The sequence below is a fragment of the Neoarius graeffei genome, chromosome 6, assembly GCF_027579695.1.
Source record: "Neoarius graeffei isolate fNeoGra1 chromosome 6, fNeoGra1.pri, whole genome shotgun sequence".
Taxonomy (NCBI): domain Eukaryota; kingdom Metazoa; phylum Chordata; class Actinopteri; order Siluriformes; family Ariidae; genus Neoarius; species Neoarius graeffei.
Window position 1 is genome coordinate 91,825,947 of NC_083574.1, and position 13,650 is coordinate 91,839,596.

Sequence of the window (13,650 nt, forward strand, 5' to 3'; positions counted from 1 at the left end):
CAAGGTCAATGTCACATTAACCTAATGTTCAAATCATACCTTTCACAAGATATAAAATATTTTCTTTGGTAAAACAATTGTGAAATAAGAGTTACATCATGCATCAGATTTGCAAAGGCAGCTGTGCAGAGTTGTAGAATGTGCAGCAGGTTAATAGTTGAACACAGTAATTATGTTCCAAATGCAAACAAACAAATAAATATTTACAAAATGAAAATTTCCTATCAAATTCTATAGTGAATAGATATGGGTCATTTTTGACCCACGTGTGTAAAATTGATGTAGAAATGCAAATCTTATATTTATTCATAAAGTAAGAAAGCAAAAATAAAAATATTGATTTGTAATCAAAAACAAAATATTTAATGAATATCTTAAATATTAAATTATAATTTTATTTCAAAGATGTCACAAAGAAACACTCAGCCATGCAGGAAATGAATACAGGCCATGTTTTACGCATGTTGGGCATCAAAAGGTGAAAATACATGACCTAAAACAAATGCCAAAATAAATTGTAGCTAATAGATAAATGAACAAGAGCAACCCATGTTGAATAAATATGTATGCAGCTTTTAAAAAGTCACTAATATGCAGTATATGTGTCTTCATAGAGTAGGAAAAAAATACCATAAAAATTATCACAAATCAACCATGACATCAATTAAACATAATCATATCAACCATATCACCATTAAAAAAAAAGAAACAAAAAATGGTGCCATTATGTCCACAAAAACCCACATGACCTCACCAGCTATATAAATCTCCAGCACATATTTACCACAGAAAGAGAAGGACAGAGAAGCAGACAGAGAGAATGATGTGGCCTATTTCATATCTGTATGTGTGTATCATCTTGAGTTCATTATTGGTCCCCACCTCCTCCATATCATCAGCAACTGGCCTGGACCTCGGCTCAGGATACTGTCAGCTCCAGGGCCACTTCAGCCTAAATGGGATGCACCAGGATGGAGACCTTATTCTGGGAGGCCTGTTTGAGGCACACATACTTACTGTATTTCCAGAGTTAAGCTTCACAAGTGAACCGGAACAACCCTATTGTGAACAGTAAGTGGGTTCAGCACAGGATAATAATGAGAAAAAGTGTAAATGGGGAACTGCTCAGCTCCAGCTTCCCCTGTGACCTTAACAGATACATGGTATAGAAAATGGATGGATGAATGGACAGAATGTACTCATTAAGATGATAATACGTTGAAATTACTGATCTATTGGCAAAAGAAATTGTTGTGCACTCTCATAAACATAATGTGTATATTTTTATAAAGTATATTTTGCTTGTACATTAAATAATAGCACAGCAGGACTGCAAAATTCATTCAAGACACCAATTATTTCTTCTTCATTTACATGATCTGTCTCTTTGTCTGTGATATTGCAACAGGTTTGACATGACAAGCTTCCAGCAGGCAATGACTATGGCTTTTGCTATTGATGAGATTAACAGAAATCCGGACCTGCTTCCTAACATCACGCTGGGGTACCATATGTATGATAACTGTATGAAGCTTGCTGTTGCATTTCGGGCAGCAACAGCCCTGATCAGTGGAACTGATGAAATTGCCTCTGACGTAAACTGCACCAGTTCTTCCCCGGTGATTGGGATAGTGGGGGACCCGGCTTCCAGTCACTCTATAGCTATCTCTAGTGTACTGGGGTTGTTTCGAGTGCCCATGGTACAGGATTCTAAGATTTGAGGGAAAATTTAGCTTGAGTTCATATCTGTCAATGTGTAACATCTATAATGTTTGTACCTTTGTACTAATTATATGATGGGAGATTCATTCTAATTATTAGCAAAGTCCTTTCCTTTATGAATGGCATATCTCACATGTTCTGTCATTTTATGTCTACCCTTTATTGCACATTTTTTTCTCTCACTCTCCTTTTCTGTCTCACTTTTCATCAGGTGAGCTACTTTGCCACTTGCTCCTGTCTCAGTGACCGGAATCAGTTCCCCTCATTTTTCAGGACAATCCCCAGTGATACTTTCCAGGTGCGTGCCATTGTCCAAATCCTGAAACGCTTTGGTTGGACCTGGGCGGGCCTACTGTACAGCAATGATGACTATGGTATCTATGCTGCCCTATCCTTCCACAAGGATGTTCAGGAACAGCTGGGTGGCTGTGTGGCTTACTCTGAGATGCTGCCAAGGGACAACAACCGTAGAGATGTGGAGCGTATTGTTAGTCTGATCAAAACCTCCACAGCCAAGGTGGTGGTAGTGTTTTCTAGTGAGGCCTACTTGTTGCCAGTAATGGATGAAGTTTCTGTGAGAAATGTAACTGGAAAGCAATGGATTGCTAGTGAAGCCTGGGCTACTTCACCTATCATACGCACACCACACCTCCGACCATTCCTGGGAGGAACCCTAGGTCTTGCTATTCGTCGTGGAGAGATTGCAGGGCTTCAGGACTTCTTGCTACGTCTGCGCCCTGACATCCATCCCACAAACAATATGGTCCGGATCTTCTGGGAGGAGATATTCAAATGCAGGTTTGATTCAGATGACATGCAGACTGCTGGGAAAGATGACATAATGTTGTGCACAGGAAATGAAGATTTGAGCAGCACAAATACAGTATACAGTGACGTGTCTGAATTAAGAGATTGCTATAATGTATATAAAGCGGTTTATGCACTAGCTCATGCCCTGCATGACCTGACACAGTGTCAGGAGGGCAACGGGCCCTTTAGTGGTCACAGCTGTGCCAGATTATCCACCCTGCAGCCTTGGCAGGTGAAAATGATTGCACAAATTGCACATAGTTTGCAGTGAGATGAACAAAAGGCACATGTACCTTTTATATGTATGCTTTTGCAATGCACAATCAGGAATTCTTAAAAGAGCAATTCTTTATTCATCTTGTACTTGAAAGCTATTTAATTATTTAAAGTTTCATACTGAATCAACACTAAAATTTAAATATATAAATAATGTGTAATACTGAATATTCAACGAAAGGAAAATTCATCATCATCATCATCATCATTATTATTATTATTATTATATTTCTAAACCACTGTGTGAGAAGCATTGTCAAAAACTGAAGAGGTTTTTTTTTTTTTTTGGTAAAATGTTCTTGGTTATCAAATGCATGATTAACACCAGTCCTATTTGGCTGTCATGTCTCCTCTAACAATTGGTACAGATTGTCCATTACCTACAGAGAGTAAATTTCACCACTGGCTTTGGGGACAGTGTATCTTTTGATGAGAATGGCAATCCTTTGGCTATCTATGATATTATGAACTGGCAGCCAAATGTGGATGGCTCAATCAAGCTCGTTACAGTTGGTGTGGTGGATGAAACTGCACAAACAGACAATATCCTTTTCATCAATGAGGATGCTCTGTACTGGAACTTTGAGAGAAAGAAAGTAAATCACATACACAAAAATTATAGAATGCATATAATATGATGCTTATATGTTAATTCACATTTGAAACACTGATAATTTTTCTTTTTCATTTTTAGTTATTTGTTCACATCAGTGATTTTATTTTAAACTCAGTGTCATGTTGTGCAGTTCAATATCACTAAGAGCAAATGTGCAATAAACATACTGCAGAAGTAACGTATTGCTGAACTCATGAATGTGGACTCTCCATTCCTTAGCCACCCAGGTCGGTGTGCAGTGAAAGCTGCCCCCTAGGCACGAGAAAAGCCAGAAAGAAAGGCATGCCCATCTGTTGCTTTGACTGTCTGCCTTGTGCTGATGGAGAGATCAGCAACACAACAGGTGAAAAATGAGCGTTATGTTTTAAATGAATGTGCATACGATTAAAATATATGCTCATCATTTTTGGATAATAACTCATGTCCCTTTCTCACCGTATGTTTTCCCTTCTACCTTTCTCATTCAGATTCTAATGAATGCATTGTATGCCCTGATGAGTTCTGGTCCAGTCCAGAGAAGGACCATTGTGTCCCAAAGGAGGTGGAATTCCTGTCCTATGAAGAGCCACTGGGCATCTCCTTAACATCAGCTTCCCTGTTCGGCACCTGCTTCTGCACTGGAGTTCTGATTGTATTTGTGCATCACCGCCACACCCCTGTGGTCAGGGCCAACAACTCTGAGCTGAGTTTCCTTCTGCTCCTGTCACTCAAACTGTGCTTCTTGTGTGTGCTGCTTTTCATTGGGCAGCCTCAGGTGTGGACGTGCCAACTGAGGCATGTGGCATTTGGTATCAGCTTCGCATTGAGTATCTCCAGCATTCTGGTCAAAACCATGGTGGTTGTGGCTGTGTTTAAGTCTTCTCGACCAGAAGGCCAAAATGCTATGAAGTGGTTTGGGGTGGTCCAACAGCGAGGTACAGTGCTGTTCCTCACAGCCATCCAGGTGGTTATATGCACAGTCTGGCTGGTTACAGCATCTCCCACACCCCATAAAAACACTCGCTACATCAGCTCAAAAATAATCTATGAATGTGCTATGGGTTCTGTGATTGGGTTTGCATCTCTTTTAGGCTACATTGGCCTGCTGGCTGCTGTAAGCTTTCTTCTGGCCTTCTTAGCAAGGAACCTTCCAGATAACTTTAATGAGGCCAAATTCATCACGTTTAGCATGCTGATATTCTGTGCTGTGTGGATCACTTTTGTGCCTGCATACGTCAGCTCTCCCGGGAAGTATGCTGTGGCTGTAGAGATCTTTGCTATCTTGGCATCTAGTTTTGGGCTGTTGGGAGCCATATTTGCTCCGAAATGCTATATTATACTCCTACACCCTGAACGAAACACCAAAAAGGCCATCATGGGCCGAGCACCACAAAATAAATAGCTGCAAAATATTAATTGTTGAATAATTGTGCATTATTCGATTGCCTGGATAATAAATTGTCTCATACTGTATAAAGATTCATGAGTAAAATAAAAATAATAATTTCTTCTTCTTCTTCTTCTTCTTCTTCTTCTTCCGCTTATTATTATTATTATTATTATTATTATTATTATTAAGAAATTTATTATTATTAAAGAAATGTATTATTATTATTATTATTGTTTTATTTTATTTTTTTCCCTGTAAGAAAACATATCAACCATAATCAACCATAATGCAAAAATCACAAGGGATTTCTTACTTCATAGAGACCTCAATTTTTGATATTAAATCATAGACTCCATACCTAAGTTTTTAGCTTATACTCTTAGTAATCATATTATGCAAACAAAAAGTGGAAATAGGAGAAGTGGTGGGCTGGGGGATATGACAAGTCATAAACACCCAACCTCTGAAGTCAAAGCCTTCAAAGCCATCTCTGAGTGCATATTATTGCAATCTACTCAAATACTGGAAGGTTTGAAGAGATCATTTGATTGTGTCCTAGAGGAGGACAGGACATTTTTTTTTTTACATTCAGACATCATCATGATTTAAAACAATAATTATAAATCTGTAGGCTGCAACCCCTTTATTGGACTGCACTGGTTCTCCCATGGGACAAATTAGAAAGAGCAACCTTTTAAAAAGTCACTAACATACAGTATATGTGTCTTCATATAGTAGGATAAATAAATAGCATAAAACTAATAACAAATCAACCATTACATCAATTACATATAATCATATCAACCATATCTCATCTCATCTCATTATCTCTAGCCGCTTTATCCAATAAATAAATAAATAAAAGATGCCATTATGTATACATGATGCCATTATGTCCATAGAAACCCACATGACCTCACCAGCTATATAAATCTCCACCACATATTTATCACAGAAAGAGAAGGACAGAGAAGCAGACAGAGAGAAAGATGTGGCTTTTTTCATATCTGTATGTGTGTATCATCTTGAGTTTATTATTGGTCCTCTCCTTCTCCATATCATCAGCCACTGGCTTGGACATCAGCTCAGGATACTGTCAGCTCCAGGGTCACTTCAGGCTAAATGGGATGCGCCAGGATGGAGACCTTATTCTGGGAGGCCTGTTTGAGATCCACTTTCTTACTGTATTTCCAGAGTTAAGCTTCACAAGTGAACCGGAACAACCCTATTGTGAACAGTGAGTTGGTTCAGCAAAGAATAAGAATGAGAAAAAGTGCAAATGGGGAACAGCTTGGATCGGCTCCAGCTTCCTCTGTGACCATGACAGATATGTGGTATAGATAATGGATGGATGAATGGACAGAATGTTTTCATTAAGATGATAAGATGTTTGATATTACTGATCAGTTGACAAAAGAAATTGTTCTGCACTGTCATAAACTTAATGTGTATATTTTTATAAAGCATATTTTGCTTGTACATGAAATAATAGCACAGCAGGACAGCAAAATTGATTCAAGAGACCCATTATGTCTTCTTCGTTAACATGATCTGTCTCTTTGTCTGTGATATTGCAACAGGTTTGACATAGCAGGCTTCCAGCAAGTAATGACTATGGCTTTTGCTATTGATGAGATTAACAGAAATCCCAAATTGCTTCCTAACATCACGCTGGGGTACCATATGTACGATAACTGTGTGAAGCTTGCTGTGGCATTTCGGGCAGCAACAGCCCTGATCAGTGGAAATGAAGAAATTAGCTCTGGTCTGAACTGCACCAGTTCTTCCCCGGTGATTGGGATAGTGGGGGATCCAGGTTCCAGTCACTCTATAGCTATCTCTAGTGTACTGGGGTTGTTTCGAGTGCCCATGGTACAGGCTTCTAAGATTTTAGGATAAAATGTAACTTGAGTTTATATCTGTCAATCTGTAACATCTATAATGTTTGTACCTTTGTACCAATTATATTATGGGAGATTCATTCTAATTATTAGCAAAGTCCTTTTCCTTTCTGAATGGCATATCTCACATGTTCTCTCATTTTATATTCACCCTTTATTGCACATTTTTTTTCTCTCACGCTCCTTTTCTGTCTCACTTTTCATCAGGTGAGCTACTTTGCCACTTGCTCCTGTCTCAGTGACCGGAATCAGTTCCCCTCATTTTTCAGGACAATCCCCAGTGACGCCTTCCAGGTGCGTGCCATTGTCCAAATCCTGAAACGCTTTGGTTGGACCTGGGTGGGCCTATTGTACAGCAATGATGACTATGGTATCTATGCTGCCCTCTCCTTCCACGAGGATGTTCAGGAACAGTTGGGTGGCTGTGTGGCTTTCTCTGAGATGCTGCCAAGGGACAACAACCGCAGAGATGTGGAGCGCATTGTTAGAGTGATCAAAACCTCCACAGCCAAGGTGGTGGTGGTCTTTGCTACTGAGGCCTACTTGTTGCCAGTAATGGATGAAGTTTCTGTTAAAAATGTAACTGGAAAGCAATGGATTGCAAGTGAAGCCTGGGCTACTTCACCTGTCTTCCGCACACCACACCTCCTACCATTCCTGGGAGGAACCCTAGGCATTGCTATTCGTCGTGGAGAGATTGCAGGGCTTCAGGACTTCTTGCTACGTCTGCACCCTGACATGCATCCTGCAAACAACCTGGTCCGGATCTTCTGGGAGGAGATGTTCGGATGCAGGTTTGATTTAGATGACATGCAGACTGCTGGGAAAGATGACATAATGTTGTGCACAGGCAATGAAGATTTGAGAAGCACAAATACAGTATACAGTGACGTGTCTGAATTAAGAGATTGCTATAATGTATATAAAGCGGTTTATGCACTAGCTCATGCCCTGCATGACCTGACACAGTGTCAGGAGGGCAATGGGCCCTTTAGTGGTCACAGCTGTGCCAGAATATCCACGCTGCAGCCTTGGCAGGTGAAAATGATGAATACACCAATTCTTATTGTCGTTTTGCGCAAATGGCACATGCATTGCAGTGAGATGAACTAAAGGCACATGTGATATAATATGTATGCATTTACAATATACAATCAGGAATTCGTAAAAGAGCAAATCTTTATTTATCCTGTATTTGAAAGCTATTAAATTATTTAAAGTTTCATACTGAATCAACACTTAAATTTCCTTAGGTATAAAAGTAATTTGTAATGGTGAATGTACAAGGAAAGGGAAATTCATGATTTTGATTTTTTTTAAATAAACAACCGTGTGTGATGCATTGTCAAAAACTGAAGAGTTTTTGTTGGTAAAATGTTCTTGGTGATCAAATGCATGATTAACACCTATCCTATTTGGCTGTCATGTCTCTTCTAACCATTGGTACAGGTTGTCCATTACCTGCACAGAGTAAATTTCACCACTGGCTTTGGGGACAGTGTATCTTTTGATGAGAATGGCAATCCTTTGGCTATCTATGATATAATGAACTGGCAGCCAAACGTGGATGGCTCGATCAAGCTTCTTACAGTTGGTGTGGTGGATGAAAGTTCACAAACAGACAATGTCCTTTTCCTGAATGAGGATGCTCTGTACTGGAACTTTGAGAGAAAGAAAGTAAATCACATACACAAAAATAATAGAGTGCATATGATGTGATACTTATTTGTGAATTCACATTTGAAACACTGATAATTTTTCTTTTTCAATATACATTTATTCTTTCACACCAGTAATTTTTTTTTTAACTCAGTGTCATGCTCTGCAGTTCAATGTCACTAAGAGGAAATGTGCAATAAACATACTGCAGAAGTAATGCATTGCTGAACTGATTTATCTCCATTCCTTAGGCACCCAGGTCGGTGTGCAGTGAAAGCTGCCCCCTAGGCACGAGAAAAGCCAGAAAGAAAGGCATGCCCATCTGTTGCTTTGACTGTCTGCCTTGTGCTGATGGAGAAATCAGCAACACAACAGGTGAACATGACCTTTATATTTTAAAATGAATGTGCATACAATTAAAATGTATGCTCTTCATTTTTGGATAATCACTCATGCCCTTTCTCACTGTATTTTTTTCCTTCTACCTTTCTCATTCAGATTCTAATGAATGCATTGTATGCCCTGATGAGTTCTGGTCCAATCCAGGGAAGGACCATTGTGTTCCAAAGCAGGTGGAGTTCCTGTCCTATGACGAGCCACTGGGTATCTCCTTAACAACAGCTTCCCTATTCGGCACCTGCTTCTGCACTGCGGTTCTGTTTGTATTTGTGCATCACCGCCACACCCCTGTGGTCAGGGCCAACAACTCTGAGCTGAGTTTCCTTCTACTCCTGTCACTCAAACTGTGCTTCTTGTGTGTGCTGCTTTTCATTGGGCAGCCTCAGCTGTGGACTTGTCAACTGAGGCATGTAGCATTTGGTATCAGCTTCGCATTGAGTATCTCCAGCATTCTGGTCAAAACCATGGTGGTTGTGGCTGTGTTTAAGTCTTCTCGACCAGAAGGCCAAAATGCTATGAAGTGGTTTGGGGTGGTCCAACAGCGAGGTACAGTGCTGGTCCTCACAGCCATCCAGGTGGTTATATGCACAGTCTGGCTGGTTACAGCATCTCCCACACCCCATAAAAACACTCGCTACATCAGCTCAAAAATAATTTTTGAATGTGCTATGGGTTCTGTGATTGGGTTTGCATCTCTATTAGGCTACATTGGCCTGCTGGCTGCTGTAAGCTTTCTTCTGGCCTTCTTAGCAAGGAACCTTCCAGATAACTTTAATGAGGCCAAATTCATCACATTTAGCATGCTGATATTCTGTGCTGTGTGGATCACCTTTGTGCCTGCATACGTCAGTTCTCCAGGGAAGTATTCTGTGGCTATAGAGATCTTTGCTATCTTGGCATCTAGTTTTGGGCTGTTGGGAGCCATATTTGCTCCGAAGTGCTATATTATACTCCTACACCCTGAACGAAACACCAAAAAGGCCATCATGGGCCGAGCACCACAAAATAAATAGCTACAAAACATTAAACGTTGAATGTATTATTCATTTGCCTGGAACATAAATTGTCTCATATAAAGATTAATGAATAAAATAAAATAAAATAAAAATTATGATTATACAAAAATTCTTCTTCTTCTTCCTCTTCTTCTTTGTCTTCTTTTTTTTTCTGTAAGAAAACATATCGACCAGTCACCTATAATGCAAAAATCACAAGGGATTTCTTCCTTCATAGCAAAATCAATTTTAGACATTTAAATAAAAGATTCCATACATAACTCCTTTACCTTATACTCTTAGGAATCATATAATGTAAACAAAAAGGGGAAATAGGAGAAGTGGTGGGCTGGGGGATGTGACAAAGCATAAACACACAATCGCTGAAGTCAAATCCAAGTGCCTGCATATTATTGGTATCTACACAAATACTGGAAGGCTTATCGAGCTCATTTGACTGTGTCCTAGAGAAGCACAGGACATTTTTCATGTTCAGACATAATGATATAAAACAATAATTATAAATCTGTGGGCTGTAACCCATTTATTGGACTGCACTGGTTCTCCCATGGAGCAGTCAATATATTTACCTGTAAAATAATCACAAACATGGACCTGCTATGTAAAATATACATGTAAGATTTTATGTAATGTTACTAAAATTCTTTTTACTAAAATGTTCATTCAGTAATTAGATTTTGGAATCAACATTCACTTCGTTAAGTCTAACTTTTAGCTATGTTGATTTTTGAGCAGTGTTCATGTATGAAAAGACATGTGGGTTGCCCCTCACTGGCGAGAGTGCAACAACACATTGTTTTTTTTTTCGTGCGGTTAATTCACACACACACACACACACACACACACACACACACACACACATATATATATATATATATATATATATATATCTCCTTCTCACCCCCAGCGGGGGGGGGGGGGGGGGGGGTATCCATGTCATCCTCAAGCTCGGGTCCTCTACCAGAGGCCTGGGAGTTTGAGGGTTCTGCGCAGTATCTTCGATGTTCCTAGGACTGCGCTCTTCTGGACGGAGGCTTCAGATGTTGTTCCTGGGATTTGCTGGAGCCACTCTCCCAGTTTGGGGGTTACTGCCCCAAGTGCCCCCACTACCACGGGGACCACGCAACCCTTGACCTTCCACATCCGTTCCAGCTGCTCTTTCAACCCTTGATACTCCTCAAGTTTCTCATGTTCCTTCTTCCTGATGTTGGCGTCAGCTGGGATCGCCACATCTATCACCACCACCCTCTTCTGCTCTTTGTCCACCACCACTATGTCCGGTTGGTTAGCCAGGATCTGTTTGTCAGTCTGGAAGCTGAAGTCCCACAGAACCTTGGCCCTGTTGTTCTCAGCCACCTTCTGTGGTATGGCCCATTGGGACTTGGGTACTTCTATTCCATACTGGTTGCAGATGTTCCTGTATACTTTCCCAGCCACTTGGTTGTGCCTCTCCATGTATGCTGATCCAGCTAGCATCTTACACCCTGCTACTATGTGCTGGACTGTTTCAGGGGCTTCTTTGCACAGTCTGCATCTTGGGTCTGATCTACTCTGGTAGATCCTGGCCTCTATGGCTCTTGTGCTTATGGCCTGTTCTTGTGCTGCCATGATTAGTGCCTCTGTGCTGTCTGTCAGTCCTGCATTATCCAGCCACTGGTAGGATTTCTTGATATCAGCCACTTCCTCTATCTGACGGTGGTACATGCCATGTAGGGGTTTGTCCCTCCAGGTTGTCTGTTCCTCCTCCTCCTCTGCAATCTCATCAGGGTTCTCCTGCCTGAGACATTCACTTAGCAGTTCATCCTTTGTGGCCATCTTTCTGATGTATTCTCGGATTTTCGATGTTTCATCCTGGACCGTGGTCTTGACGCTCACTAGCCCTCGGCCTCCCTCCTTCCGCTTAGTGTATAGTCTCAGGGTGCTGGACTTGGGGTGGAACCCTCCATGCATGGTGAGGAGCTTTCTAGTCTTGATATCTGTGGCTTCTATCTCCTCCTTTGGCCAGTTTATGATACCAGAGGGGTATCTGATGACTGGTAGTGTGTACATGTTGATGGCTCGGACCTTGTTCTTACCATTCAGCTGACTTTTCAGGACCTGCCTTACTCTCTGGAGGTATTTGGCTGTGGTTGACTTCCTTGTGGCCTCTTCATGGTTTCCATTAGCCTGTGGGATGCCAAGGTACTTGTAGCTGTCTTGGATATCACCTATGTTGCCCTCTGGTAGGTCAAGCCCCTCAGTCCGGATCATCTTGCCTCTCTTTGAGACCATCCGGCCACACTTGTCCAGTCCGAATGACATCCCTATGTCATCGCTGTAGATCCGGGTGGTGTGGATCAGCGAGTCTATTTCTCGCTCGTTCCTGGCATACAGCTTGATGTCATCCATGTAGAGCAGGTGGCTGATTGTTGCCCCACTACGGAATCGGTACCCGTAGCCGCTCTTCGTGATGATCTGACTGAGGGGGTTCAGGCCTATGCAGAACAGCAGTGGTGATAGCGCATCTCCTTGGTATATGCCGCACTTGATGTTGACTTGGGCAATGGGTTTTGAGTTGGCCTCTAGGGTTGTCTTCCACATTTCTACATCTACCTCAGGAATGAGTGAAGACATAACTGATAGAGTCATACCGGCTCAGACGTCACCCGGGTCAACAAGGTCTGCGTCAGTTGCTAGGGAACCAGGGCAAACTGATGAGAAATGGGCTACTGGAACAAGACATCGATGGACGAGGACAGAAAATATGGAATTGCTGGAATGCTACTATACAAGCAATCCCAGAGAGAGGGGATACATGCAGTGAATGTGGGCCCATTGGATACTTCAAAACCCACAATCAAGGCTAACAAAGAAACAGCTATTAGCCCAGTGTTCCAACATCCGTAATCGAAATCTACTATCACAATTAGAGATTAATGAAATACAACAACGATGCTACGGCAAGGGGGAGCCAGGAAGACAGGTCAGCGGGGAGATGTCATCATCATCCCCACAACCATAGATTGGGTACCAAGCCCCAAGAACTAACAGCCTCAACACAAGAGCTGCTGACCTGAGAAGGAAGATCGTGACCCAAATGGAAACCTGGAGCCCCCGACAAATACCGAAGCTGAGTTGCCAAGTACCTTCAGAAGCTCTACTAGTAGATGTGAATGCTGCTCTGAAGACAATCTTAATATATATATATATATATATATATATATATATATATATATATATATATATATATACACACAGGGTGTCTCAAAAAAAATGTACTCACACTTTAACTGTCCCTAACATGCTGCCTTTTTTGTGTTGCAGGTGTAATTAATTAATCACAGCATGGCAGGAAAGTATCGCACCAAACCAAGAACAATTGATGCATTGAAAGTGGAAATTGAAAGACAATGTTGCGATATTCCTAATGACCTGTTTCGTGACGTTTGCGAATCCCTTGGTGCGCGTTATCAGCGTTGTCTGGACAATAATGGTCATCAATTTAAACATTTGCGAACATGATTCTTCAATTACATTTATCTTCTGTATTCGAAGCTATTCCATTTCACTCTATGTTCATAAATAAAGGTTTTCTCGTCATTCAAAGTGTGAGTACATTTTTTTGAGACACCCTGTATATATATATATATATATATATATATGTAGTGTGTGTTTTAATTCAAATTCAAATAAATTATTTAGGGCGGCACGGTGGTGTAGTGGTTAGCGCTGTCGCCTCACAGCAAGAAGGTCCTGGGTTCGAGCCCCGGGGCCGGCGAGGGCCTTTCTGTGTGGAGTTTGCATGTTCTCCCCGTGTCCGCGTGGGTTTCCTCCGGGTGCTCCGGTTTCCCCCACAGTCCAAAGACATGCAGGTTAGGTTAACTGGTGACTCTAAATTGACCA

General features: G+C 41.2%; 2 protein-coding genes across 2 annotated transcripts; both read left to right on the plus strand.

Moving 5' to 3' along the window:
- Positions 1 to 919: 919 nt before the first annotated feature.
- LOC132887570 (extracellular calcium-sensing receptor-like) lies at positions 920 to 4,805 on the plus strand. The gene is made up of 6 exons (XM_060923035.1): positions 920 to 1,071; positions 1,409 to 1,700; positions 1,934 to 2,764; positions 3,177 to 3,404; positions 3,644 to 3,767; positions 3,892 to 4,805. Exons 1-6 carry the CDS (start codon positions 962 to 964, stop codon positions 4,803 to 4,805), a joined length of 2,499 nt encoding a protein of 832 aa, XP_060779018.1. The 5' UTR covers positions 920 to 961.
- A 995-nt stretch (positions 4,806 to 5,800) lies between these two features.
- Positions 5,801 to 9,765, plus strand: LOC132887571 (extracellular calcium-sensing receptor-like). The gene is made up of 6 exons (XM_060923036.1): positions 5,801 to 6,030; positions 6,374 to 6,665; positions 6,902 to 7,732; positions 8,144 to 8,371; positions 8,605 to 8,728; positions 8,852 to 9,765. The coding sequence occupies exons 1-6, from the start codon at positions 5,921 to 5,923 to the stop codon at positions 9,763 to 9,765; spliced, it is 2,499 nt and encodes an 832-aa protein (XP_060779019.1). The 5' UTR covers positions 5,801 to 5,920.
- The last annotated feature ends 3,885 nt before the right edge of the window (positions 9,766 to 13,650 follow it).

Bases quoted from the DNA above. Each gene is read 5' to 3' on its own strand.
- LOC132887571 (XM_060923036.1), top strand. From the start codon at position 5,921: ATGCGCCAGGATGGAGACCTTATTCTGGGAGGCCTGTTTGAGATCCAC. The intron at 6,666-6,901 runs GTACAGGCTTCT...ACTTTTCATCAG, and splicing joins GGTTGTTTCGAGTGCCCATG to GTGAGCTACTTTGCCACTTG. The intron at 7,733-8,143 runs GTGAAAATGATG...CCATTGGTACAG, and splicing joins CCACGCTGCAGCCTTGGCAG to GTTGTCCATTACCTGCACAG.
- LOC132887570 (XM_060923035.1), top strand. From the start codon at position 962: ATGCACCAGGATGGAGACCTTATTCTGGGAGGCCTGTTTGAGGCACAC. The intron at 1,072-1,408 runs GTAAGTGGGTTC...ATATTGCAACAG, and splicing joins GAACAACCCTATTGTGAACA to GTTTGACATGACAAGCTTCC. The intron at 3,405-3,643 runs GTAAATCACATA...TCCATTCCTTAG, and splicing joins GGAACTTTGAGAGAAAGAAA to CCACCCAGGTCGGTGTGCAG.